Source organism: Tiliqua scincoides, chromosome 2 (genome assembly GCF_035046505.1).
Source record: "Tiliqua scincoides isolate rTilSci1 chromosome 2, rTilSci1.hap2, whole genome shotgun sequence".
Taxonomy (NCBI): domain Eukaryota; kingdom Metazoa; phylum Chordata; class Lepidosauria; order Squamata; family Scincidae; genus Tiliqua; species Tiliqua scincoides.
In genome coordinates, this window is record NC_089822.1 from 7,557,666 (window position 1) to 7,584,248 (window position 26,583).

General features: G+C 42.7%; 1 protein-coding gene across 2 annotated transcripts in view; it reads right to left on the bottom strand.

The window, feature by feature from the left end:
- Positions 1–26,583, bottom strand: part of DYM (dymeclin) — a 218,900-nt gene that overhangs the window by 18,159 nt on the left and 174,158 nt on the right. For both annotated transcript variants that reach the window (XM_066615843.1, XM_066615842.1), the window contains 2 exons: positions 22,370–22,552; positions 19,904–20,017 (listed from right to left, as the gene is read on the bottom strand). In XM_066615843.1, coding sequence (XP_066471940.1) covers positions 19,904–20,017; positions 22,370–22,552 — 297 coding nt within the window. The remainder of the gene's footprint in view (positions 1–19,903; positions 20,018–22,369; positions 22,553–26,583) is intronic.

Sequence of the window (26,583 nt, forward strand, 5' to 3'; positions counted from 1 at the left end):
TTCAAATAGGCCTAAAACAGATTCAATCTAGTAATCATGATCAAATTTGTCATGGGAATTTCTTGTGGGAAGAAAATGAGCTGAGCTATTTTGTCTCTATTCCAAGTCTTGAGACATAAATTAAAACAATAAATACTTACAATAAAATTGTAGGAATAATTAAACTACAAGGTTCCAGAGCGTTGGTGCAATGCTAGTTGCTTCAACCATGTTTTGCAAACAGAAAGCCAGCCTTAGGGACATACACCTTCTCCCTGCCCCCATCTCCATTTGGACTTTTGGCTTTAAGAATCAAAATGGCAACTGCTACCTCCAATTTCTACATAGTGGTCGATGTGGGGAAGAAGCAGCAAGAGCAATTATCGGTTGTTCGTTTCCCCATTCTGCATGAATCAACTCTGAGCCTTGGAATTGCCAGGGATAGTTCCCATTTCACCATGTTGAAACTTCAGGGATTAGCAGACAGGCCTCCTGAAAGCTGAAAACCCCTAGTTAAAAATAGCCTATGTTTTTCATTGCATAAAAATCTTTTCATGTCGAGGGTGGCAAAAGGAACAGCACAGTGAGTCAGCCTGCATACTTTTCTAGCAAGGAGGTTCCAGACGTGCTTTCACTGGAAACTGGTGCAAAAGCAATGATGATATCATTGCTAAAGGCCCAAGCAGCCAGAGAGAATGTTGCTTGGGGCAACTGGGTAAAGGTCAAATGCAGCATCCATGCATCGCACCAGGGCCCCTGCAAACACTGCACGACATCTATTTCATGCACTGACAGTCAACCCCCTGCCTAGCCATCTCTCAGATAAAGTTTCCAAAACGTTTTCTGCTACCCCTCCCAGCAGATTTGTTTCTGAATAAAAAAAGCAGTTTATGGAATCTATTGAAAGATTTGCTTTCAAGAAACCACAGCCATGCAGATGAATATGTGCCATTTCTTTCCCTTGTACATTATCCGAATGGCATTGCAGAGCCTTCACATCTCTCCCTTTGCTTACAAAAAAGTGGGGCGACAACCCTAAGCAAAAGAAGAATCTAGAAATATAAATTTCTAAAGGAGTAAGTTCCTTTACGTTCTTCTCAGTTTTACACATTTTAGTATGAGGAAGCCAAACCTGTAAATATTACAAAATGATAACAATTACTTAAACAACAAGTGACAGACTTAGTGTCACCAGCTTTTAACTTTCTGATCAGGGCAGCCTAGGAAGTGAGCCCTTATCTAACTTAGTTCAGGACATGCTGACTAACCCGTATTCAGACAGCAGACCTTTGGCTCCATAACAGTTGTGAATTGGAAAATATACGTGGCTGACTGACATGTTCTCTTCTTAAGTAGCTAAAGGTATCCAAAATGAATGTGGAACTGCAGTCTGAGCTGAGAAGGCTGCATATGAGAGAAGGAAGAAATCAAATTCACAGCTGTACTTAGAGAAAAGAATGAAACTGACAGCAAACGCTTTGAATGTTCACTATTCTAAGACACATAAAAATGCAAAGTAGAGACAGGCAGATTGTGATGGAGTAAGAACTCACATCACACCCTGGGTGGAGTACCTTTTGTTATTTGTTTTAAGATGACTGCATCTTTCCAGAGCCACAGTGTGGAGAGTCATGGGATGCTAACAAGGTCACTTTGTCAAGTGTCTTGCTTGCTCTACCCCATGTCTCCCCACAGCAACCTATTGAGAGCAAAGATAAGGGAAGTTGCACTTTATTGACTTTATGACATCTTCCTTTGGCTTTTGGTACAGCTGGCCATGAGATACTGATGTCACAAATGAATAATCTGAGAGGCGTTTGTAAAATGGCTTGAATGCCTGTTTATTCCTATTACTACCAGAAACCTGCAGCCAAAGAATTGACTGGTTAATTCAAATTATGCAAAATCCAGCCTCCCTCAAAGTGCCTTTATGGTTTCCAGGTCAGAATGCTGCAGCAGAAGTAGAAGCCACACCTTCCAGAAATCCCCTGCTGGGGTCCTATCTCCAGACCTAGCAATCCCATATCCAGCCTATCTCCACTCCACAATCAATGTACATTTGAGGCTGCGAGACAAGGCTTTTGGGGTATCTTGAGTAAGCTGCCACTAGGCATGCCAGTGACAAATCATTTTCTATTAAGTTCCTCTGTGACCCAAGTCCTGTAGCTTCTGGGATGACTCAGTGTCTGGCCATGAAAAGGGACTCACTGTGGGCAAGCCTGAGCGAAACTGAATGCCAACAAGACTGAAGTAATTATGAGCTTGTGTATGTGTGCGTACAGTTTGCTCTCCCTTTCCAAGCAATGGAAGATCACGCTAACCTTTGTATGGTCGGTTGTTCAATTTGGAGAACAGCGTACAGAAGTTTTAATTGCAATCTATTTACCAACTATACAGGCTAAGAAAGAAGGAAAGGACGCAACAGTATACCCATGCACCTCTCAAAGCGGAATCAGAGTAGATCTCAGAGTTCAAGTGTAGACAACACTAGGCTACTTCTGCCTGACTTCCAACTGTAATAGGTACAGTTCCAAGTCAACTGGAAAGAGCTCCAACTGCATCATCATTCCCAAACAATAGCTGTTCTCCAGCAATGGACCAGGCAACACAAGGTTTTAGATTATGCCCATATGTGATGCAACAGGTGCCATCTTAGAATGGCACCTCCTGTGAGTGTGAAAGGAGAAAATGCATCTGACGTTCCCAGTTTTGGTATTCATTTTTTTACTTAAAATCTGTTGATTAATTGGGATGCACCTTTTTAATCAATTAAAAAGCTTCTATTTTAACCACATAAGTAACTAAACACTGCAGTCCTAGTCAGGCCTCTAGGAAAACGTTCTCCAGTACAGATGGCCTTCTGGAAAGGCAGGACACCCAGGAGCACAGATACTGAACCCAAGTTCTCAGTGAATTGCACAGTGCTTGAGGAGGTCTCATTATATATCGAACCACCTGCCTGCTCCAAAGTTCAGTGTGACATGAGCTCCCACCTCACCCCTTTTCCCCCCAAACAGGAGGTAGGGGTGGTTCTCTCTAATTTGCGGACCTCTGGAGCATGCAGAAGCAGCCTGAGAGAGTCACACTGCCTTTTTTCTGCTCCAAAGCCAAGCATGATGGGGTGAGGAGGGGAGTTTTCCAATCACAGAGGATTTTTGGGAGGTGGCAAGTACAGCCAATAAGTACAGTGATTTTCAACCCTTTTCATCTCACAGCGCAGTGATAAGGTGCTAAAATTGTCAAGGCACACCATCAGTTTTTTGACAATTGACAAGGCACACCCACAGACAGCAGGGGCTCACATTCCCCAGTGGCCTTACTAACAAATGACCCTCCCCCAAACTCTTGCGGAACACCTGCAGGCCATCTGTGGCACAACAGCGTGCCACAGCACAGTGGTTGAAAATGGCTGGTCTAACTATTGAGCGAAATAAAAATGTCCTTATGTAATTGACTACCATTCCTTGGAGTACCGATTAAGCAGAAGACTTTCTCATTGAAAGAATGCCTTTTACAATTACAAAAAGATTGCTTGTGATTTTTTTTTTACAAGAGCATATAGGCTACATATGGTTCACTTTTGCACATCCTGGACAGATTGAGGAAGATGCCATCCTACTTTCGACATAAAAAGGGTTCCCTTCCTCTCCCCCCACTCCAGATAGGCTCAAAAGTGGGCATTCCAGTTTCATCAGGACTGGCCACACTGGACTTGTTCCAGGTTGTCAATTAGCTTTTGATTCTCATACCATTAAAGAAAAAAAACAAATGTTGAGCAGCCCAATCCTGAGCTGTGTGGGGCTGTTGCGGAGGTGAAAATGGCTACGGCGGAATCCAGCACGCCCAGGCAGCCTCTGCCGCCTCCTTGGGAGAAGGGGATGTTCATCCCCTTCCCCTGAGTAAACGAAATAGCCCCACAAAGGGGCTACTAATTTCTACAGCAGCTCTGGAGCTGCAGCAGAATTGGAGAGTTCTGTGTTGGGCTGTGGGGTCTGACACAGAGCTCAGGATCCATGGAGCTCAGCTCCACTGGTCCCGCCCTCCTCCCTCCCCGTGCACGCCTCCTTCCTGTCCTCTCCTAGCACCAGCTGGCACTGGGCTAGCTCTGGCACTGGGCTGGATCCGAGTGCTTGCAAATGTGCTTTACAGCATGTTTGCAGCGGTGTGTGATGGCGGTGAGCCAGGATACACTGTTTAGGAATGGGCTCTAAATCATCCTTGGAAAGAAGGTTTGGATTAGCAGGTAGTGAGCGGACAGTTCTGCAATGCAAGAGTACTTTTGTGAAATCTGTGGACCAGAGTTATTACCTGCACAAATCTAATACTTTTAGATAATACAGATAATACAGTTGTCTTTAATAATTTTGAAAATGAGACATGTTCTTGGTCTGAACAAAAACCCTCAAACAATTTCTTATTTTTACATTTAGCTTCAACTCCAACTGTAATTTAGAGTGGTACTATTATTGCTTTCCTTCATCATTCCTTTTACATCGATGCATGATCAAAACTACATGCTTAATAAAATGCAGGGTCAGCGAACCAAGTCTTTCTAAATTGCAGTAATGCTTATAATGTGTCAAATTTCAGGTAATTTGCTCAAAATCACTGCATATTCTCCACTCTGAAAAAGTCAGATGACCTTCCTGACACATATAAAGATGAAGAGAAGGTATTAGGCACTCTTAAAATTGCTCCCCCCTTCCTAAAAAAATTGCTCAGTCAATCAATGCCAGACAATGCAGAATGAGTAAATCAGTTATTACAGAAAACTGGTGAGAGGTGCTGGTGGTAGAGTGATGATTTGCTTCCTAGGTGCTGCCACTGAATACACCAGCCTAGAGCAGTGTCTCATGAAGAGATGCACAGGGCCGACATCTCTGAGGAAGAGAATTCTGCTGCATGATACACTGAATGATGTAATCACATCCATTACAGAGATTACCCACTATAAGCCAGAGCTGACTGGAAGGAGACAAGGCCAGATCAGTGAATCATGCAGGGATACAGTAGCCAACCTTTTCTGTTAGTGGTTCACCTCATCCTTTAAATGAGTTTATATCAGCAATTAATCTTAAAATGAAAATTCAGAACAAAACAGGAAGAAGAGAAATTAGAATGGTCCCATGAATGAATACATGTTGATCAGATCTGGATCAACTTATGTACAAATCTATGCTGAGCCATGAAGGAAATTAAACACAAGTAGTTTCTGGCTTGTGCAGGCTGAAAGATAAAGGTGAGCTTGGAAAGAGGCCTCATGACCATGACTTACCTCTCTGCTTTTTAAGAAAAGTGTCTCATCCACAGGAATGCTGCGATTTGTTTCTTCTTCAAATCGAGGGAACATATTATATTGTAAATTTGTTTTTGACAGCTGGTGTAAGCTTTGAAAACATATGATTTTGGGGAAATCTCAGCAATGTCAGTAATTAAACTACGAGGAAGCCTAAGTCACTTGTTTATCCTTTGTTTTAAATGGCTTTATCCCTGCAGGGTCTAGACAATGCGCAAGGCCACTAGTTGGCACCAGACAAGGACTGGTCTTGCAAGAGACTGTAAATCTTAGAAAGAGGCAAATGAGACAGCCAAACATCCTCAGCAGGTCACAGGGTAGCTGAATAAAGGAGCAAATGTTAGGAAGGCGAGCTGGAGTGTACAGACAGAGGTTGAGCTACAGGATCCTTAATTTTCCACTGAGTCACTCTAATAAAAACAGCAGAAACAACTACAGCAGGACTGTAAATAGTTCTTGGTTTCAGGATCACACCACAAGATCAGGCCAAAAAAAAAATGAGGCAGTTTTGCATTACTAAAGCCTATCAGGGCCATCTCATACAAACTCAGGTTAACTACCAAATGCAGAATTGCAGTTGATCCCAGCTATCTGAGGAATGCACCTACCTGTATAAGTGATGCATTTGCAAACATGTTTTGTCACGTTCATACTTTACATTTTAGGTGTGAATTGCATACATCTTAGAGCTTGATCCTCTACATGTCTACTCAGCTTAGTCCCATTATAGTTAATAGGGCTTACTTCAAGTAAGTGTGGATAGTACTGCAGCTTTAAGACGTTCATCTAGGATCGCCATGCAGTAGTCACTTCCACAACCTCACAAATTATGTTTGGGCCTGTGTAGCGCTCAACCAGCCTTGGAGACCTGCTGAGCCAGAAAGGAAGTGCCGGCTGATCAACTGGGCTGAGTACTCCCCTTTCCACTGTTGGCTGTCCAGACTGGGAAAGGAAAAGGGAATGATCTCCGGAAGCTTGTGCAGTTTGAAATACTGTACTACTTCTAGTTTTAAGTAATATTAAGTAAATACTAAGCAGCACTTAGCACATACATTGTGGGATAAACTTTCCTCTGTAAGATTTAAGAACTGGAGGGAGGGAAGGTGCATACTCCTTTCCCAGACATTTATCAGGGTAGTTTGGAGTATTGTCCAAACCAGTCCACAAAAAGGTTTTTCTCGTCTTGTCTTCCATGTGAAAGAATAAGAAAAGGGGTGTCAGGAATGAACAAGCCTGGAGCCTGCAGGCTCATTCATATTGTGGCAAACCACCATTTCCCACTGCATCTGCACTGGACCCAGGAGAAATCCCATTAAAGTGTTCCCTTCAGCAACATTCTGTTATACAAAGGCTAGTGCAATGTCACTGCTTTGGAGAATGAAGTTGGAAGAATCAGTTCAAAGCCCTTAGAAAAACCTGGTGGGGGTCAGTTTCTCCAGCTACAACACATAGAATCCAACTTGGTACAACAAATCTGTAGTTTGTTGATAAAAGTCAACACATTTCTCAGCTCTTCATTTTGCATTAACAGTGTATTTTTCTAGCTTGCCTCATTTCTGGTGACAACAAAGAGCTCCAAAAACTACAGAATGGTCTGCAGGTGTTTGAATATGAGAGCAATCAGCACTTCAGTTCTACCCAGAGATGCTTCATCTATGATCCTTTGCTATTGGAAACAATGTCAAAGGCAAAACATGTGCAAACTATGGGCCCAATCCTATCCAATTTTCCAGTGCTGGTGCAGCCGTGCCAATGGGGCATGCACTGCATTGGGTGGTGGGGAGTCAGTCACAGAGGCCTCCTCAAGGCATGGGAACTTTTGATCCCTTACCTCAGGGCTGCATTGCAGCTGCACTGATTCTGGAAACTTGGATAGGATTGGGCCCTATATTATTTATGAATGGTGCAAATTGGTATAAATCATACAAATGCCACCTGGACTGGATCTTTAGTTGAATGTACTTTGCCAATAAAAGCTGTGATTTACGCATGTAGGTGCAACTTGCAAAACATGGTTTTGCATGTGCAAAGTACAAAGGATAGCATATGGAGCCATGTTTAATATGCAGTACTTATTACAAACGTACCTGAAATTTTGAGTTTATGCAACTAATCATCTTAACTAACCATTTTTTAAAGCAATTTAGAGACTATTCGAGGCTTAGGATTTGTAAAACAAATTAAAAGGAGGTATTTCTTATTATATAAGACTCTCAGTGATCTCCCTTCCAGGGAAATGGTGACCAGGTCCATACATGCTCAGCTTCAGCAATGCTACAGAATCAAAATACACCTGAACCACTGAATGAGTTCCCAGGAAAGAAGAACAAACGGATTCTGAGCCCGAGTGGCTCTGTGGGTCACAAAATAAACATGAGCCTCCTCCCCACCCCATGCCCAGTATAGTTCTGGTGGTTGGCAACCTTCAGTTTCGAAAGACTATGGTATAAGCCTACAGCACCCGGTATTCCCAGGCGGTCTCCCATTCAAGCACTAACCAGGCCTGACTCTGCTTAGCTTCTGAGAATCAGACAAGATCAGGCATGTGCAGGGTAACAGTTGCTGCATGCACTGAATATGCACAACACACTGTCTCCCTGTGGACATGCTGCTCTTCATCCTGCTCCTAATAGCCCTAAATTGAATACGGTAGTGGTTCTCAAACTTTTAGCACAGAAACCACTTTATAGAATGACAATATCTCTGGACCCACCGGAAGTGTTGTCATGACCAGAAGTGACAACATCCTGAAGTAAAATTGTTAACAATCTGAGGCTGCAATCCTACCCACACTTACTTAGGAGTAAGTCCCATTCACTATCATTGGTAAAGGCATATACATAGTAGCCTGTTAAAATAAGAACATAGGCCCATCTAGTTCAGCTTCCTGTATCTCATACCGGCCCACCAAATGCCCCAGGGAGCACACCACATAACAAGAGACCTGCATCCTGGTGCCCTACCTTGCATCTGGCATTCTGACATAGCCCATTTCTAAAATCAGGAGGTTGCACATACACATCATGGCTTGTACCCCGTAATGGATTTTTCCTCCAGAAACTTGTCCAATCCCCTTTTAAAGGCATCCAGGCCAGATGCTGTCACCACATCCTGTGGCAAGAGCTGTAACATTTCCCCAAATGCAGTCACATAGCATGGTAGCATCAAGTCTAATATATTAAAAGTAAAACAATGACAAGAATGGGGACCTACCTGAAATTGGCTCACAACCCACCTAGTGGATCCCGACCCACTGTTTAAGAAACACTAGGATATGGTATTATATTTGTACTTGTCAAGTACATATTGACATAGTAGCTGAATAGTATATCAAAAAATATGTTGAGTAGCATGATAAAAAGTAAAATTATTTAGCCATTGTTCAAGAGCTCATAAAGAAGAGATCACCTTCTTCCAAAGAGTGTGTTAAGTCAATTTTCTCCTGCCTGATTGAATCTGGAGTAACAAAATGGTTTTTGGGTTGCTAAGCAGGCTTCCATACCAGGTAAAAGTGTTTCTGCTTTGAAAAAGAGACATCTAGGAGTGGAATATCAAAGGAACGACCCCCATCTCCCACTCTGGAGGTAAAACTGTCAGGATTGAGGTTTTCTTACTTGGTCTATATACTGTACTGAGAATGAACATCAAAATGTTCTGAATTCCTGTATAATAGGACTTTATTTTAGACAATGTTAAAAAGAAACTTAGAGTAAGACTAAGCCAGTTAATGCACTCTGGCAATTACTGAAGCTAGCAGCAAACCAGATTTCATCAGTGAGGTTTGGCAATATGAGAAATCCTGTAACCAATTTCATTTCCTGATAAATGAATGGTCCACTGGGGAACATCGGTTAGAGAGTTTCGGAACTGTCGAGGTCTCAGACATTACTGAAAGACTCCTTGAAGGAGCCAGACTGTCTATTGCTTATCACTGCTGAGCCAGAGAACAGCATGGAAAACAGTGGAACTACCAGACTCCATTTAGAGCTCTTAGTGAGGAATAAAGTGATTGCACTTCTCTCTCTCCCTCTTTCCTCTCTCCTAGAACATACACACACTGATCCCCTTTACAAAACACAGAGCAGCTGCAATGCACATCCTATGCTGCAGGTATAAGCCATTGTGCTGGAAACCCATAGCTGGTAAACAAAAACAAAAAAGACCAAAAAACCACAATTTTTATCCATCTGTATGCCTTGCATATTTGAAAATAAACCCTATATACAGCAAAACAGTTTTTGAAATTTATTGACAAATCAAAGCATAAGAAAAAGATTCACATTTGTATATATTCTGGCCGAAGGGAAAAAAGGCCAACGCTCTGTTAGTGCGAAGCAATTAATAACTAGATCTTTCGGTAGACTGAATCTTCTTGAATTTTAGAATCTGCAACAATGTGCCATAAAATCGAATCTTCAAGAACAACAAATGATACATCAAGTAGTTATACAGAGCAATGTTGCCATTTACTATAACTTCTTCAACATGTAACAAGTTTAAATTTGTCTCCAGGTCAGGGGTCTCCAAACCCCAGCCTGAGGGCCAGCTGTGGCCCGTGGTGAGCCTCTATCTGGCCCACGGCCCGCCTCTGATCACGAGAGCCTCTGGCCCACTTGACCAAACACAACCAGAGTTGTGCTTATGGGGTGGGGAAATGGGGGTCCATTTAAGTGTGTGCTTTATTTCTTGGGCTATGCTCATGCTTGGAGAAGTCCTGGCATTTGAGCCCATTCATTTATTCATTCATCTAAGTTCCATCTCCAAAGTATTTATTTAAATTTTATATTTAAATTTGTTTTCCGGCCCTCGACACTGTGCCAGATATTTGATGCAGCCCTTCGGTTAAAAAGTTTAGAGACCTCTGCTCTAGATAAATACAGGAGTCACCTGGTATCAGTGGGGACAGGTTCCTGCTGCTACTGCTGATACCCAAAACTATAGATACCAGTGGACCCTACTAAAATTATCCTCCATCACACTCATGCCTCACCTTTCTTCTTTGCAAAACTGAGAGTTTTCCTCCTTTTACTTTGGAACAGGAAGCAGGAAGTAAACAGTGAGAATGCCAGGGGCATGCTACAGGAGGCAACAGTGAGAACGCTAACAGGAAGTTCTCTGGCAGCTAAGAGTCTAGGTCTGCGGTTTTCAAACTCTCTGGGAGTTTGAAAACCGCAGTAAGTCTTTGCAGGGGCAGGGGGGAGGCAGTGACGCGATCCCCAGGATCACATCGCTCAGGGGGCTGCAGGGACTGGGATGCACTCACCAGTCCCTGCAGCAGCCATCCCTGTGTACAGGGAGCCCTGCGCGAGCGCCTGCAGGGCACCCCAGGTCAGGGAAAGGGAGAGTGGAGCGATCTGTTGAGGGGCAGTGAGGAGATGTGGTTGAAACAAGTGCAGGATTCACTGGGGTAGGGCGAAGAGAGAGAGAGAGAGAATGGGAGGCAACTGACTGAACTTTGGAAGGTGGGGGAGGGGCAGTAAGAGGGGTTAACTGTAATTACAATGGAGGGATGTGTGTGCAGGAGGGAAAGGGGTGAGGTGGGGTGGGTGAGTGGGGGAAGAAAAACATCACTTGCCTGTTCATGTATTCAAGAAAGAGTGTGACCAAGCCTCTGTATGTCTACTCAGAAGTAAGCCCCATTATAGTCAATGGGGCTTACTCCTAGGTAAGTGTGGATTGGATTGTGGTCCATACCCTTAAAGCCAAAGCCTTGCAGGTGAGGCAACGCAGGCAGGGTCACTTTGGGGCATTGCTGGCAAGGAAAAGGGTCTCTCCAGAATCCTTTGCGGCCAGCTGCTTCTGGCTCCTACCTGCTTTCACCTTCAGGCTCGCTCTCACTGCCTTCTCGCCCTCACTTCCTCCATGTTCCCGTCCGCCGGGAGCTCTTCCAAGCTCCTCTGGCTGCCTGCCCAAACAGCGCGCGGGGCAGGCACCAGCAATAGCAGGAGTGTCCAAGCCCCTGTGCGGCTGCCCCTTTTTCTACTGCTGCTGCGAGTCTCCAAGCAGCCGCTTCTCCTGCATGCAGCAGCTGCTGCTGCTGCCGCCGCCGCCGCCTGACTCCTTGGCCATGCGGCACACCTGAGGCAGCCTCATGGCACACCAGTGTGCCGCAGCACAGTGGTTGAAAACCACTGCTTTACTGGTTTTCCTACAGAAGACTGATAGAAGCTACACCTTTGGAATCTAGCCTCCAATGTCCCTAATAACTTGGTCTCCCCCCCTTAAAAGAATACAAGTATTTAAATCTTTTTTTCATAAGAAAGATGATCTTTCCTGAAGATCAAACTCCTGTTCCCTGACAACAATTAGCAGTGGCTCATAACCTTTAAGGCTGCAGTTCTTTGAAAAGCTATGCAAGGGCTCCTCACATTCTTGGATGCTGGACAGGAACAGGGTTGAGGATCTGTTTACTCTTGGTCTACAAAGAAAAAAAATGTTTTACAGAGAACTCCATACAAAGCCAGATAATTATGAACTGTTGGAGAACTCTATGGCCTTGCTTACAGTAAAAAAAAACCTGATATTACACGGCAAGAAGTTTCAATGGCAGAAATTCAAGAAAGCCTGGCCAATGCACATTTGCTTATGTTGAGAAGGTGTAGTAGCGTTTATATTTCTTTCCAAGAGGGGAGCAAGGGGTGCCAGAAAAGCATTAGAACATTTTATAGCTCTGAATGCCAGAATGACAGGTAAAATAAAATTGCTGCTTCTTTCTTGCATGGGTCAGCAATGCCGGTAAGTTGTCTTAATTTTCCTTCTCCTAAGAGACTTCTTTCTTGACATCCATTTACCATTAGATGTATCCCACAGCAGGGCTTTGAACCAAATGTATGTGGAAATGCTGTTTTAATTCCAGAATTGACTGACAGCTACAGTATAAAAGCAAACCTCAAGTGTTTGGGTTCTTATGCTCAGTCATTTTTAAAAATGAATTTCCTGGAGGCCATCTAGGGAGCCCTTGCTTTCGTGAATAAGTCTATACTAAAATATGTACTGTAGGGTTTTCAGAACCAGGCAATACCTGGGGTGAGGTTTAGTGCCCATCCCCTTTTCAAATTGTAAAAGTAATATATAAATAATGTTTTGGTTACAACATGAGCAAACTCTCTTGGGAGAAACACAGAGGTTGTAGATACCACAATAAACATGACTGCTGTTATATCAAGCAATCCTTTAACCAACAGTCTACTTTAAAGTAAATAGGACCTTATGTGGAAAAAAGGACTTCTCTTTGAAACCGTCAGGTAAACCCATCCTTGGAATGAGCAACAGTTTAAACACTATTCCACAGGATTGCTGGTGCAGATATTTCACTGGGTATGCTATTTTGTTTTAGGGCTGTTCTATAACAAGAAGAGACAATTTTTAAAGATTGAGAGCAGTGGTTCCTGAATGTTTTTAGCACTGAAACCCACAACACTCTATCAGGACCCAGCTAGCTTTATTTTTAAAAAGTTTCACTTTATCAGGAACTGAAGCCTCTGTTTTTATCCTTTTTACTACGGTGGGGACTTCTGCAGTGTGTATTGAGCTCCACCTTCATCAGACCATTCTGGTAGCCTTGCATTCCCCTTCGCCTGGCTGATAAGCCAAGGCACAGTCACCTACTCAGGAGTAAATGCACATGTGTGACTCTGTTTCACTTTCCATAGGGCTTGATATACTTTCCTTGTCAGCTTGGAGGGAGGGAAACTTCCTCCCCGAGAGTTTGTTGGGGCCTTAGTTCATTGGATTGGGACCGTTCTGGTGTCAATGCATTCCCCTCGGCCTGCCCTTTGAAGTGGACTGAGGCACAGTCACTTTCGTGTGAGTAAACGTGCACATGCTGCTGTGTTTTGGTTTCCATAGGACTTAATAAATTTTTCTTGTTGGCTATCAGCTTATTAGTTTTGAGACCCACCAAAACTCAGGTCTTGGTGGGTCCTGACCCAGTTTGGGAACCACTGATTTAAAACCATATCTGGGGTATGGAAGTCTAGACCAGTGCCTACTGTGTTGTATTAAAAATTTAATAGATAAGACTTTGTTGTGGTTTATTCTCGTTTGTATTTTGATTTATTGTATGGTTTAAAATGTGAGCTGCCCTGATGATCCCTGTGAGGTGGGACTGACACATTTGAATATATAAAAGCAGAATATTATTTGCAACCTATGGTTCCATTAAGGAATGTAAAGCAGTTTAACCAAATTTCTCAGCTGGTCATCCATCAAAGTTATCTTATTCCTGTTTATCTCAGGAAGGGTGCTACAACATACTTCTTTAAACCATTCAGTGGAACTCATGTGCAAGCTCGTCATACGGCAGAACTGGGAATTCCCTCACTCCCATCCACACTTCCTTCAGTCAAACCTATATCCCAGTCATCCCCTCTCAGGTTCATACTCCAATTGAGACCACCAGTTTCATTCAGAAGCCTCAGCTCTTGACAATAACTTTTTCTCAGTTGATAATATTTTTCTTTTTATGATACCAGTTTTACTGTTTGATTCCTGAAATTTTCATTCTTGAGGCTTTCATAGTTTCTGTACCGAAAGGGATAGTATGCCCAGATTGTAACACAATTCTTCAAGAGCTTTGTAAGCTTTTCATTCAAACACTTCTTTGGAGTTTCTTAAGAAATAACAGTGTCCTTTAAAGTACTCTAACAGAGAAAAAAGCCTCTGAAAAAAAACACCACATTCTGGACTGCTGGAGACCAAGAGAATCTGCACAAAATAGACGGGAAAGACTACCATTTCATTTTTTTTCCCTCCCCTTCGGTTCTGTTTTAAGAGCAGGCTTCAGGCTTCTACTAAGTAGCGCAAGTTTCAATAAACATGAGGCACTTCATGCCATGCTGGCAAAGGACACCACAAGAACATGCTGGCAAGTATGCAAGAGACATGAAAGAAAAAAAGGAGCAGAAAGCGAGGCAGTGCACTGCGAAATAAAACTGGGAAATTCAAAGGAGGAAAACCATTTGTAAAATAAATGTTTTCTCTTCAAATGGCTTAACCAGTGGGAAGTTTCTTTCAAAAGCATTTAAATGTGATTTCTTGAAATGTTACTCATTCTGTGAACTCAAATGTCAGCTTCTAGTTAATAACCTCTGGCATTTACAACAGGTTTTCCCACTTATTAAGGGGGGAAAAAGACATCGAGCGCAGCTATCTTTTGGCGAACTTCTCTTAAAACCCTGAGATAACTCCCAGACTCCAGACACAGTCTCACTCCTCTCAGGCTCTTAATCCTCAAACTACAGATAATTTCACCCAATGGAAGTGGGGGGAGACTGTGAACTCTGGAAGGAGAAAACTAGAAGAGACACTGAAGCCAATTTTCACTTATCACTCTGATCTTTGAAATTACTCTTAATAATCTTCCTTTGCAATAAAACAGGGAGCCTGTGATGTGGGCTACTTGTCTGCAAAGGAGACAGCTCTGCAAATTCAGACAGCTCTCTGAATGCAGCAGCTACTATCTCAAGATCCAGGAGTATTAGCTTCAGTTTATCTTCTCCCACCAGGGTGAAGGAGAAATCCAAGAGTTAGTTATTTCAACACCTGCCCCTTTATCTTTTTGCTTCTGCTAGAATCTTCTAAGGAAGCTAATTACCCAGTTTGGACTTTCCCTGCCCTATGCAGCACATGGCCAGAAGCAGACACTTTAAAGTGACAGCTAATTATATCATGCTTATCTTGAACAGCAGTCAGGTAAAGTGTAGAGGGAGTTTCCAATTCTCAGGGACTTGTCTGTCAAACATGTTGGCCCTCTCCCACCCAAATCATGCACTGCTTCAGATGCATCTTTGCTCAAGGTTCATGTTTGTGCTGTATCTCTCAGACAGACAAACTCAACAGTTTTACTGGATCAAAAGCAACAGTTCACCTAAACCTTGCAGCTAATCTTCTACTCTGTAGCCTGGAGCTAGAGTGCTCCACAAAGGGTATGAAAATCACATGCCATTTATGCCAATTGGGAAAGCAAGGAAACGCCTGACAAATGTCTTTGGTTACATTTGCAGTATAAACACTCTCTTTTCAATTATCTAAATAATAGTCATTGTTATTTTAATTCACAGTATGTTCCCTCCATAAATAGGGAACCCTACCCTACACTTCTGCTTATTTGAACTTCCTATTTTTCTGAAGGGCCAACTGTTGAAGGACTCAGAGCTGATACTCACTGATAGTTAAAATAATGTTTTGTGGCCAAGGGCTTATTATTTGTATTTTTTTTTAATCTATAAATTGCAAGCCGCCTTAGGCATCTGCTTTCAGCAGGCAGGGCAGAAATCTTTTAAATAAATAAATAAATATTTGCCATGATGCCTGAGCATATTCTGGAGATGGTTCTCTTTCTAACTTTCCAATGATGGGTCAGATAGCAAAATGTTATTCTTTCTGGTGCCCCTTCATGGATCGGTCTCCAGGAAAGTTAAGTGACAACAGCAAAAAGGCTCTCAGTCCCAATAACTGGATTTCTGACTCAGTCTGCTTCTCATGATTTATTTGAAGAGAAGGAAAGGTGGCTATTTTTGTAAGTTCATGTACATTTCCTGGAAACTGACAGTATACATACAGAGTCTTTGTGATAAAGTGCTATCAGCCTAAAGTAGTGCTTCCCAGTCTTCAGTGTTTTGCGACCCTCCGCCCCATGCCCTGCAAACACAGTGTGTGGCTCCCAGAAGTGACTGGTGATGACATAATCACAAGTTACTTTTGGGTTTTCTGGTCAGACATGATGCTACAAAGGATGGTAAGGGGCTCAGGGTGGGCAGGCGAAAACTGCATGCAGGAGCTCAGCCAGCGGAGCCAAGCCTCCTACCGTCCTTTGTAGCATCAAGTTCTTGACACTGACTGGTGGCTGTCCTGCGGTTCCCCATGGAGTGAACATAGAAGAGCCCTGTTGGATCAAGCCATAGGCCCATCTAGTCCCGCTTCCTGCACCTCAGTGGCCCAACAGATGCCTCAGGAAGCACACAAGACAACAAGAGACCTGCATCCTGGTGCCTTCCCTTGCATCAACCCTTGCACTGATTGCCCTGCAACTTCCCTGGGAGACACACCTCACACTTCAGGAACTTGTGGCCTAAAGTATAAATTCAGTACTTTCTATCCAGTATAAATGGAAAGCAGTCAAGGACAAGGCAGATGTAACAGGCCAGATCACCTTAAAATGGTTATAAAATTGGGAGCAGGCTATGGCATTACATGTGACCCTTCCCCCAACAAATCAGACCGTAATCATAGTTAAGAATACATTAAGGTGAATATGGTTAAGGTTAACCATGTTCCCTGCTTAACCAGGATTCTTAACGAGCTGGAAACTAGTTGAGCAAGATCATGCCTTCACTCCCCACCTAATTAGTGCATCTGTTTTGCCTCCCAGGCTGCTGGACAATCATGTGAGCTCATAATGTATGACTACAGTCTAACATACATAGGTCTCAATGAGGTAATTAATATTCCACATAAATGGTGCTTGACCATAGAAAACTGTGTACACAATTTGGATTTGACACCCATACACCTTACTGAAATATTATATCCACTTGGAGATGTCTGGTGGCCTCAAAGGTTTGCCAGGTGGGCAGCGGGAGAAGGCACACTCTTCTCTCCCTCCTCTCAATTCAAGAGAGATCAGAGGATATTATTTTTTACTTCGGACCATAATTTTACTTTTCATTTTTTTCCCCATTTGATAGATGATATAGATGATAGATGAGTTTGTTTAATTGCTTCTAAGTTATTATAATAGGAGGCAATATATCTACAGATATATATGTAGATAAATACTGTATAATTGTATTGGCAACCTTCAGTCTCGAAAGACTATGGTATCGCGCTCTGAAAGGTGGTTCTGGCACAGCGTCTAGTGTGGCTGAAAAGGCCAATCCGGGAGTGACAATCCCTTCCACACCGGGAGCAAGTGCAGTCTGTCCCTGGTCTGTCTCCCTGGCTATGGGCCTTCCTTCTTTGCCTCTTAGCCTCAGACTGTTGGCAAAGTGTCTCTTCAAACTGGGAAAGGCCATGCTGCACAGCCTGCCTCCAAGCGGGCCGCTCAGAGGCCAGGGTTTCCCACTTGTTGAGGTCCATCCCTAAGGCCTTCAGATCCCTCTTGCAGATGTCCTTGTATCGCAGCTGTGGTCTACCTGTAGGGCGCTTTCCTTGCACGAGTTCTCCATAGAGGAGATCCTTTGGGATCCGGCCATCATCCATTCTCACGACATGACCAAGCCAACGCAGGCGTCTCTGTTTCAGCAGTGAATACATTCTAGGGATTCCAGCACGTTCCAGGACTGTGTTGTTTGGAACTTTGTCCTGCCAGGTGATGCCGAGGATGCGTCGGAGGCAGCGCATGTGGAAAGCGCTCAGTTTCCTCTCCTGTTGTGAGCGAAGAGTCCATGACTCGCTGCAGTACAGAAGTGTACTCAAGCTCTGTAGACCTGGATCTTGGTATGTTCCGTCAGCTTCTTGTTGGACCAGACTCTCTTTGTGAGTCTGGAAAACGTGGTAGCTGCTTTACCGATGCGCTTGTTTAGCTCGGTATCGAGAGAATGAGTGCATGAGAATGAGAGAATGAGAGCAAGAAGACCAACAAGGCGGCAGACTGGTTTGAAGCCCACTCTGAGGAGTTGACACCAGTCATTGAGGAAAAGAGGAGAGCTCAAGCAGCATACAAGGCCTGTCCCAGTGAGCGCAACCTGCAGGTCCTCCGAACTGCTCGCAGCAAAGTCCAACAGACTGCCAGGAGATGTGCTAACGACTACTGGCTCCAGCTCTGTTCCGAGATACAGATAGCAGCTGACACGGGCAACATCAAGGGGATGTATGATGGTATCAAGCAGGCCCTAGGTCCAACACAGAGGAAAATTGCCCCTCTGAAGTCTGCCACAGGCGAGGTCATCCAGGATCGGGCGCAGCAGATGGAACGCTGGGTGCAGCACTACTCTGAGCTATATTCCAGAGAAAATGTAGTCACCGAAGAAGCACTGAACAACATTGAGTGCCTGCCTGTGCTGGAAGAGCTTGACAGTGAACCAACCCTAGAAGAACTTCACGTGGCCCTGGACTCCCTTGCCTTTGGCAAGGCACCTGGAAAAGACAGCATCCCTGCTGAAGTCCTAAAATGCTGCAAAGAGATCATCGTCACTGAGCTGCATGAAATCCTCTGTCTCTGCTGGAGAGAAGGTGGAGTACCTCAAGACATGAGGGATGCAAACATCATCACGCTGTACAAGAACAAAGGTGACAGGGGTGACTGCAACAACTACCGCAGCATCTCTCTCCTTAGCGTTGTAGGAAAGCTGTTTGCCCGAGTTGTACTAAAGAGGCTCCAGGTACTTGCAGAGAGCGTCTATCCAGAATCGCAGTGTGGATTCCGAGCCAACAGGTCCACCACTGATATGGTATTCTCCCTTAGACAACTGCAGGAGAAATGCAGGGAACAACGACAGCCACTCTTTATAGCCTTCATAGATCTCACAAAGGCTTTCGACCTGGTCAGCAGAGACGGCCTCTTCAAGATCCTCCCCAAGATTGGATGTCCACCCAGGCTCCTCAGCATCATCAGATCTTTCCACAAGGACATGAAGGGCACTGTTGTCTTCGATGGCTCCACATCAGACCCTTTTGACATCCGAAGCGGAGTGAAGCAGGGCTGTGTTCTTGCACCAACCTTGTTTGGGATTTTCTTCGCTGTCCTGCTGAAGCAGGCCTTTGGAACTGCAACAGAAGGCATCTATCTCCGGACCAGATCAGACGGAAAGCTCTTCAACCTCTCCAGACTGAGAGCAAAATCCAAAGTCCAGCTGAAATGTCTGCGTGACTTCCTCTTTGCCGACGATGCAGCTGTCACTACCCACTCTGCCAAAGATCTCCAGCAGCTCACGGATCGTTTTAGCAAGGCCTGCCAAGATTTTGGACTGACAATCAGCCTGAAGAAAACACAGGTCATGGTTCAGGATGTGGACTCACCTCCCTGCATTACAATCTCTGAGCATGAACTGGAGGTTGTCCATGACTTTGTGTACCTTGGTTCAACGATCTCCGACACTCATTCACTGTATAATTAAGCAGGGATCAATCATATTTTTTTCTAAAAAAAGGTGTGTGCCACTTTGCGATGTTCCAGCTTACGCCTGGATCGCATAACCAACAACCACACATGGGGCACACACCCCAACCCTTCAAAAGTGAGGGTTCAACCACACACCAACCGCTCCCCTCCAGAGGGTTGTCTGAGCCTTCCAAAGGCAGAGTACGTCTCGCGTGATTTCTTGTTTCCTTTGTGAAACAGAAAATTGCGCAAATAGCACAATTTCCCTCAGTCTGAGCTCCGCAGAGGCAGCGAGTGGTCCCAATCCCTGTCATTAAGTGGCGCATGGTTGTACATGAATATAATTCAATGGGTTCTAAAAGAAGCATAAAGCTACAGAAATATCCATTTACCGCTATGTTCCACAGCTGCTCATTCCTTCAAGCAGCACATTTGATTCATAATTATACAGAAACCCAAACAAAAATTTATGTGGAACTTCATAGCAGACTATGCAGTAACTGGAAAAAAGAAAGAAAAAAGACAAATTATCCTTCAAGTGCTATTATGTGAAATGCCGCCCTCAGATTGGCTTTGCCAGCACTTACTCTGAGCCTGTCTTTGGGCAGTGCAACAGCTCCTTGTTTGATGATTTCCAGAACTCTCTCCACGGACAGCTCAGCCCCAGCTTGCTCAATCCGTGAACTGAAGAAGCTGATCACCTGCAGAGGAAGGGGGGAAAACATAAACAAAGGGAAGCATGGGTTAATTAAGCAAAATCAGTACGTCTGTCAACTGGATTTTTTCAAAGCACCCATGCTTAGGAAACTGCCCAAACTGAATTATGATGACAATTTATGTGAAATTAGTGGCTTTCTAATTGACATTCACCAACTGTCAGGTCTAATGCTAGATTAAAATATTTAGCACAACCAATGAATCATTTAGAGAATTTTAGCATGATCTTTGCATATTTACAGTACATCTTGTTCATATACATTATGGTAATGATCAAAAAATGCACATAAACCAGACCTAGCGGAGCACAATTGCCAAGAGACCAAGCTGTGAATGAGGATATTCACAGTTCAAATCTTACCGAAGTCAAGAACTCACTTGGTGGACCTTAGAAATGTCACTGTCTCTCAGTCTTTGTCTCAAATCTGCAACTGGAACAGTGCAGTGGCACAGCTAGGGGGAGCAGGGGGGTACACTGCCCTGGGAACCACAACTGGAGGGGGTGCAAACCCACACCCCTGATGGCATACTTGAGGTGAAAAAAATCTGCCTTCTGAGGCTTAGGGAGGCAGCGAAAAACAGAAGTGCCTTTCTAAGGCCTTGGGTGGAAACTACTTTGTGAACTATTCCTGTTGAAAAGTGGTATATAAATATTCTTATTAACGATGATAATATGGCTAGCTTTGGAAAATGATAATATTTACAGTTAAATGATGGAAATGAGAGTGAAATGGGATCACTCAATCAATTTATATCCATAAACTTGCAAATACATAAATTATTTGCATAATATGTAAATTACACTCTCCAAGATTCTGGGACTGAGCCACGAACTCTCAATTGTACAGATAGAAAACATCTGGTTCGCTCAGTAACAAGGGATGGTATGATTTCTGTTTTCATTTATTTTTGAAAATGGTTCCAGAACTAAATAGATTCCTATTTGGAGGGGGGATGTGATTGGTCTTTTCTTAGCAGTAATTGCTAATGCTGGGATAACGTCCTAAATGTTACCGAAAGTCAGCTATTTCTTACTTTTGTTATGTGGGGATTTTCCTGCAAGATGAGTGTTTCTGATAAGTAACTGACAGAACTTCAAAAAGTGGGGAAAAATCCAAAGAAATAAGTGAAGAATGACTACAGACATTAGTGCAGTTGCCAGTTTTTGGCCCACACGGATCTCTTTGCAGACAGCATGTACACATACTATGAAGAGCACAAATTATTGTTATATTATTAACGGGAATCTGCTGGATTAAAAAATAAGTTCCTTCCTGGGTTGGGCAGCAGATTCTGCCTGAGAATAAAATAATTCAATAATTGGTTCTCTGTCTCCAAAGGGCTCACAATCTACCACTTTGAAAGGTGCCTCTTAGCCCAGTTAGCAAGGGGGTGGAGCATATTACTTTGATCTTGAATTGACTTCATTGCCTCTCAGTTGGCTCACAGGATCAATTCAAAAGGGTGGTACTGAACTTTAAATCCCTAAATGGTCATTGTCTGCATTCCATTAATTTTCTGCTCCATGCTCTCTTATCTGAGGTGACTGCGCAAGACAGGGTCTTCTCAACAGAGGTACTTGGACTGGGAAACTCACTCCCAAAGGAAGTGCACCTGACACCCTTGCAGATGGGTTTTAGGTGGTAAGTTAAAAACTTCCTTTTCCAGAGGACTGCTGGGGAGATGGTTGGATAGTAGATGCTATGATTTAATGTTCTTCTTTATTGCAATTGTATTTTTAATGCTGCCTTGATATTGCAGATTTATTTTGGTGGGCCTTTTGATGTAAAGTATATTAAAGATTGTTTAAAAAGTTCTAAAAAGCCATTCATAGTATTTATCTGACAAAAATATTTCTATAAAATTTGTTTGGTAAGTAACTATAATGATTTTTGACAAACCTACTGAAATATTTCTGCCAGGTATTTGCTAGTAAAGTGTGATTTCCAGTGTTTAGTGTACATCTAGTTTTTTCTTACTATTATATTTTTTGATTGATTCTCAGATTCTGCTTTTTTGTTTGTTTTATGCTTTTATTTTGGCATCTATTAGGATTTCTCTGAAGTTACTGCACAAACAAGAACAGTATAATTGAAGAATATTATTTTCCTATACAGGTTTCAACGGGAGGAACTGATGAAGCATCACTGATTGACTGATGTTTTAATTATGCTGTTTGGTGGCTTTATATTCTTTTGTAGCTATTCAGGTACCATTCATTGGCAGATTATGTAGTTTATGATTTCTCAAAACAAATGAACAAAGAACTTCTCCTGTTGGAATAGCAATCTGACCAATTAAAAAGACCAGTTAATGAAAAGCTAAGTATTACCTACCAGATCTATATTCTGCATTATATCCTGGAAAGAGGGGTGAGTGCGAAATTGCTCAAAGAGATCCCTCTTGTAAAGCAGTGCATACACTAAGTTGGGATTGTGATGCAGAGAGTTTGTCAAGCATGAGTTGATGATCTCCAACATCATTCGAATGACTTCTTCAATCACATTCAAGTCCTGGGCCTATAAGAAACAAGACAGAACATAGGTTAAATATGTGATAGAAGTTATTATATAGGCAGTAATTGATTGTATATAATTGCTCAGGTACAAAATAGGAAAAATGATTTCTATCAGTATGATTTGGTCTGATAAAATGTATCACAGTACTTATGTCGATGTTTCATGAGACTAACAGCCCAATCCTATCCACACTTTCCTGTGAGTATGCCCCATTGACTCTAATGGGACTTACTTCTGATTGGGCTGTAAGGCCCCAATCCTATCCAATTTGCAGAGCTGATGCAGCTGCAATGCAGCCCGGAGGTAAGGGAGCAGATGTTCTCTTACCTTGAGGAGGCCTCCATGACTGCCCCACCACCACCACAGGATGCAATACACAACCCACTGGCACGGCTGCATCAGCACCAGAAAGTTGGATAGGATTGGGCCCTAACATGACAATACATCTTCTTAACTAAACTAGCCTTGTTGGAAATTTTCCATTTCAAAAGAAGGTTCTTAAACGTTTAGCTACTCCACAATTTTAATAGATGTTACAAGCAGGTTATCTTCTTGAACCATAGTACTCGATATTGGAGAGCTTTGTTCAAGGAAACTCTGAAGTTCTTTGGAGATTATTTACAGTTCTTCAGTGATAAGATTGGTAACAGCAAAAAGCTTCACTGAAAGTCAACCTATATCTTCTGACTAACCAACATCTTCAAAATGCAGCTGCCAGGAAGCTTGGTGCTTCTGAGGATGCTTGGTCAGTTAACCTGGGATAAAGGTGAGATCCAACAGGCCAGGAATTGCTCTAGGAGGCCTGAATGTGTGCTCTCCAACCCACACCACCTCAAGCAAACAAGGGGAAGTAGAAAGAGCTTTTTGAAGACAGAAAATGTGAAAACCATGGAATTAAATGATTAAAGATGAAAACAAATCCTCTCTTTTTTACACTAAGAAATGAACTCTGGATTACAAATAGAGGGTGGAGAAAGTTCCTTTGCACCATAGATGTTATATACTTTTTAAAGTTTTATATCTCCATGTCACTTGCAGGGCTCCTGGTATGCCTGAATCTTTTTGGTCTCCAAAGACTAAACTGATGCAGCTAACAATATTATTTTGGAAAATATGCCAAAATGGTGCAAGTGCCTCTTTTATATTTTAATCCCATATATTCCAGGTGATTTAAATGACATTAATACTGTACGAATTGTATGATTTTATGTTGTATTTAAATGTGGCAAGTTGACTCAAATGTTGTGAGGAGACGAGGAAGAAATCTATAAATAAGTCATTTTCTTTTCAAGTGAAGTATTAAAAGGATAACTTCATGGATGCCATCGTTATATGAACCCTCCCAGAGCCTCCACTCCTGGCAGAATTCTGCATAATCATTTATTTATAAAATAACTTATATTCTGCCTTTTCCATGCTCTGTGCTCAAAGCATCTGACAAATCATAAACTGTAGCAAACAACAAACTAAAAACACACATATGAGTGGTATTAAAAACTGTGCCTTTCCTGTCATAGATTTTTGTGTTGTGTTGGCAATCTTCAGTCTCGAAAGACTATGGTATTGCGCTCTGAATGGTGGTTCTGGAACAGCGTCTAGTGTGGCTGAAAAGGCCAATTCGGGAGTGACAATCCCTTCCACACCGGGAGCAAGTGCAGTCTGTCCCTGGTCGGGCTGCTGTTTTCTAAATTGTGGTTAGTGAGACCCCACCTAAATCACGTAAACAAAAAGGTCCCACCACCAAATAAAGTAAGAAAGCTATTCAAGGCATTTGGATGCCAAATACTTAAATCGGTTTGATAGACTTTCCTTCTCCCCAGAGAACACTGGGAACTATAGTTCTGTGAGAGGGAAGTCAGGATCTCCAAGAAATCTTCAGCTTCGGTGCCAAATGACAATTCCTAGGATTCTTTGGGAATCAGCCATGATTGCTAATCTGATACAAAACCAACATGAATTTGTAGAGTAGATATGCCCTAAAGACAACACCACAATGCTACCCCTCAGTAGTGTGGTCAAAAGCACACTGCACGTTCCAGTGATGTCTGCTTTTACTATTTTGAGTAGCTTTAAATGCCAGGCTTTGAGAAATAGGCAAGGAAGGTGGGGGAGGGAGGTAAAGAACAAGCTGAAAGCCAAGGACAGGGAGTAGATGAGAGAAGGGTGAAATGCCATCAAGAGATGATAAAATACTGCACTTTGTTGCTCTGCATCATCAGTATCAAGCTAAGGCACCTCTGCATCTAGACGTGGTGTCAGGACAGATATAAATGAGGTTATAAAAACACTTCATAGTTACCCAAAAAAGTTTTTATCACCTTGAGCAATAACTTGGGCATCAGTTTTAACAAAATGAACACACATGATTTTTTCCCCTCTTTCTCTCCCAAGACAATGACTGAAACAAGAAATGCTTTGGCAGCTTATTTTCCTTCAGTGCAACAGCTGCAATCCATGAGGATGGATAAAACGAACTGGTATTTTTACACCACACAGTTTATCCTTTCTGATCCCCCCATTCCACCCCAATTTGAGCTTTCAAATCATGGAACTAGTCTGGAAAAATATTCTAACATTCTACAAATTTGCACTGAAGTGACATCCATCTTTTTACTCAACTGTTACACTCTAAAATGTCAGACAATACAAGATGTAGCAGACTGAACAAGCCTGGAATGCTTGGCGAGTGAGCAGTCAAGATTCTCAAGATGATGGGAAAAAGTGGGACATCAATCCTAAACAGGCTGACCAAAGTGTGGAACTCTCATATTTTAATCTCAGAGAAATGGCAAACCTCCATCGTCTTCAGAAGGGAAGTGAACCTCAGTCATGAAACAGCAGAAGTGGGCTCTGTTTTAAAGGTACCCCAGTACTGCAAAAGAGACCTAATGTTTCTGACAGATGCCCCTCCTAATGAGGCACAGGTAGCTAAGACTTTGGAGATACAGCATCAAATCCCAGGTCACACTTGCATTTAATGGCCCAGTGAGGCTTCTTTTCTGTAAAGTGGAATTATTGAAACCTATTTGCCAAAGTTGTTGGAGAATGAATATGAGAGATTAAAAGGCACTCCATGGACAAAAAATGCTATCTAAATTACTAGCAATTACAGTAACCATAGCATTAACAATGAGTAAATGACAGGGGTGCTGTAATAGATACTAGTTTAAATTACTGTATCATTTTCCTTATAAGAACATGTAGGCGGGATCCCCACAATTCATTGTGCAAGTACAGTGGAAAAAACAAGATACACACTTGCACCTGACCTTCACATACACTTTTGGATTACTTCTGGGGTGACTACAACTGGAACAGATAGTCCCTCAAAAGGTAGCTGCTGCCACCAGGAAAAGAGAACTAGTTGACTGGCCAATCCCACTGCCTCAGCACCTATATACACAACCTTGTAGTATATGGCACAAGTGATCTGTAAGGGGTGGGGGATCACCAGCTCTCTGCTCTGGCATGACTGAATCAAGAAGGAGAAGTTTCAAAAATAAAAAGAGTTTATTAAAAGGTAAAAGGATAAGAAGGGAAATAAGAGATGATTCTAAGGCTCAAAAGCAGTAACTTGAATTTAAGTTCAAGTTGGCAAGAGTCACATAGCTTATTTTCTGTTACTATTTGAAAAGCAGATGCATCTTGTTTGCAATCAGTCTGGAGAGTTTCCAAGAGTGTTGCCTTAATTTCCTGCATTTGCAACAGAAAATAAAACCTTTGGCAAAACTGATATGGGGGGGGGGGGGAGAAGAAAAAGAAAATGCGGAAGAAAGAGTTCAGTGAGCAAACTGCCTTCAAAGTCAACCTATCAGTAGTCACAGCTCTACTGTATACAAATAGTTCACACACACACAAAATGCTCTCAGACAACACGGAATAGTCTTAGGGACATCAGGCATTAAAACAACATTTATTCTTTCATTAAGATATACACCCCTGGAACCTCTCTGTTTTGCATTTCAAAAGAGAATCCCTCTGAACTAGGAATGGAATTTGCCACTTTTAAGGATCCAAATTAGTATTAGGGG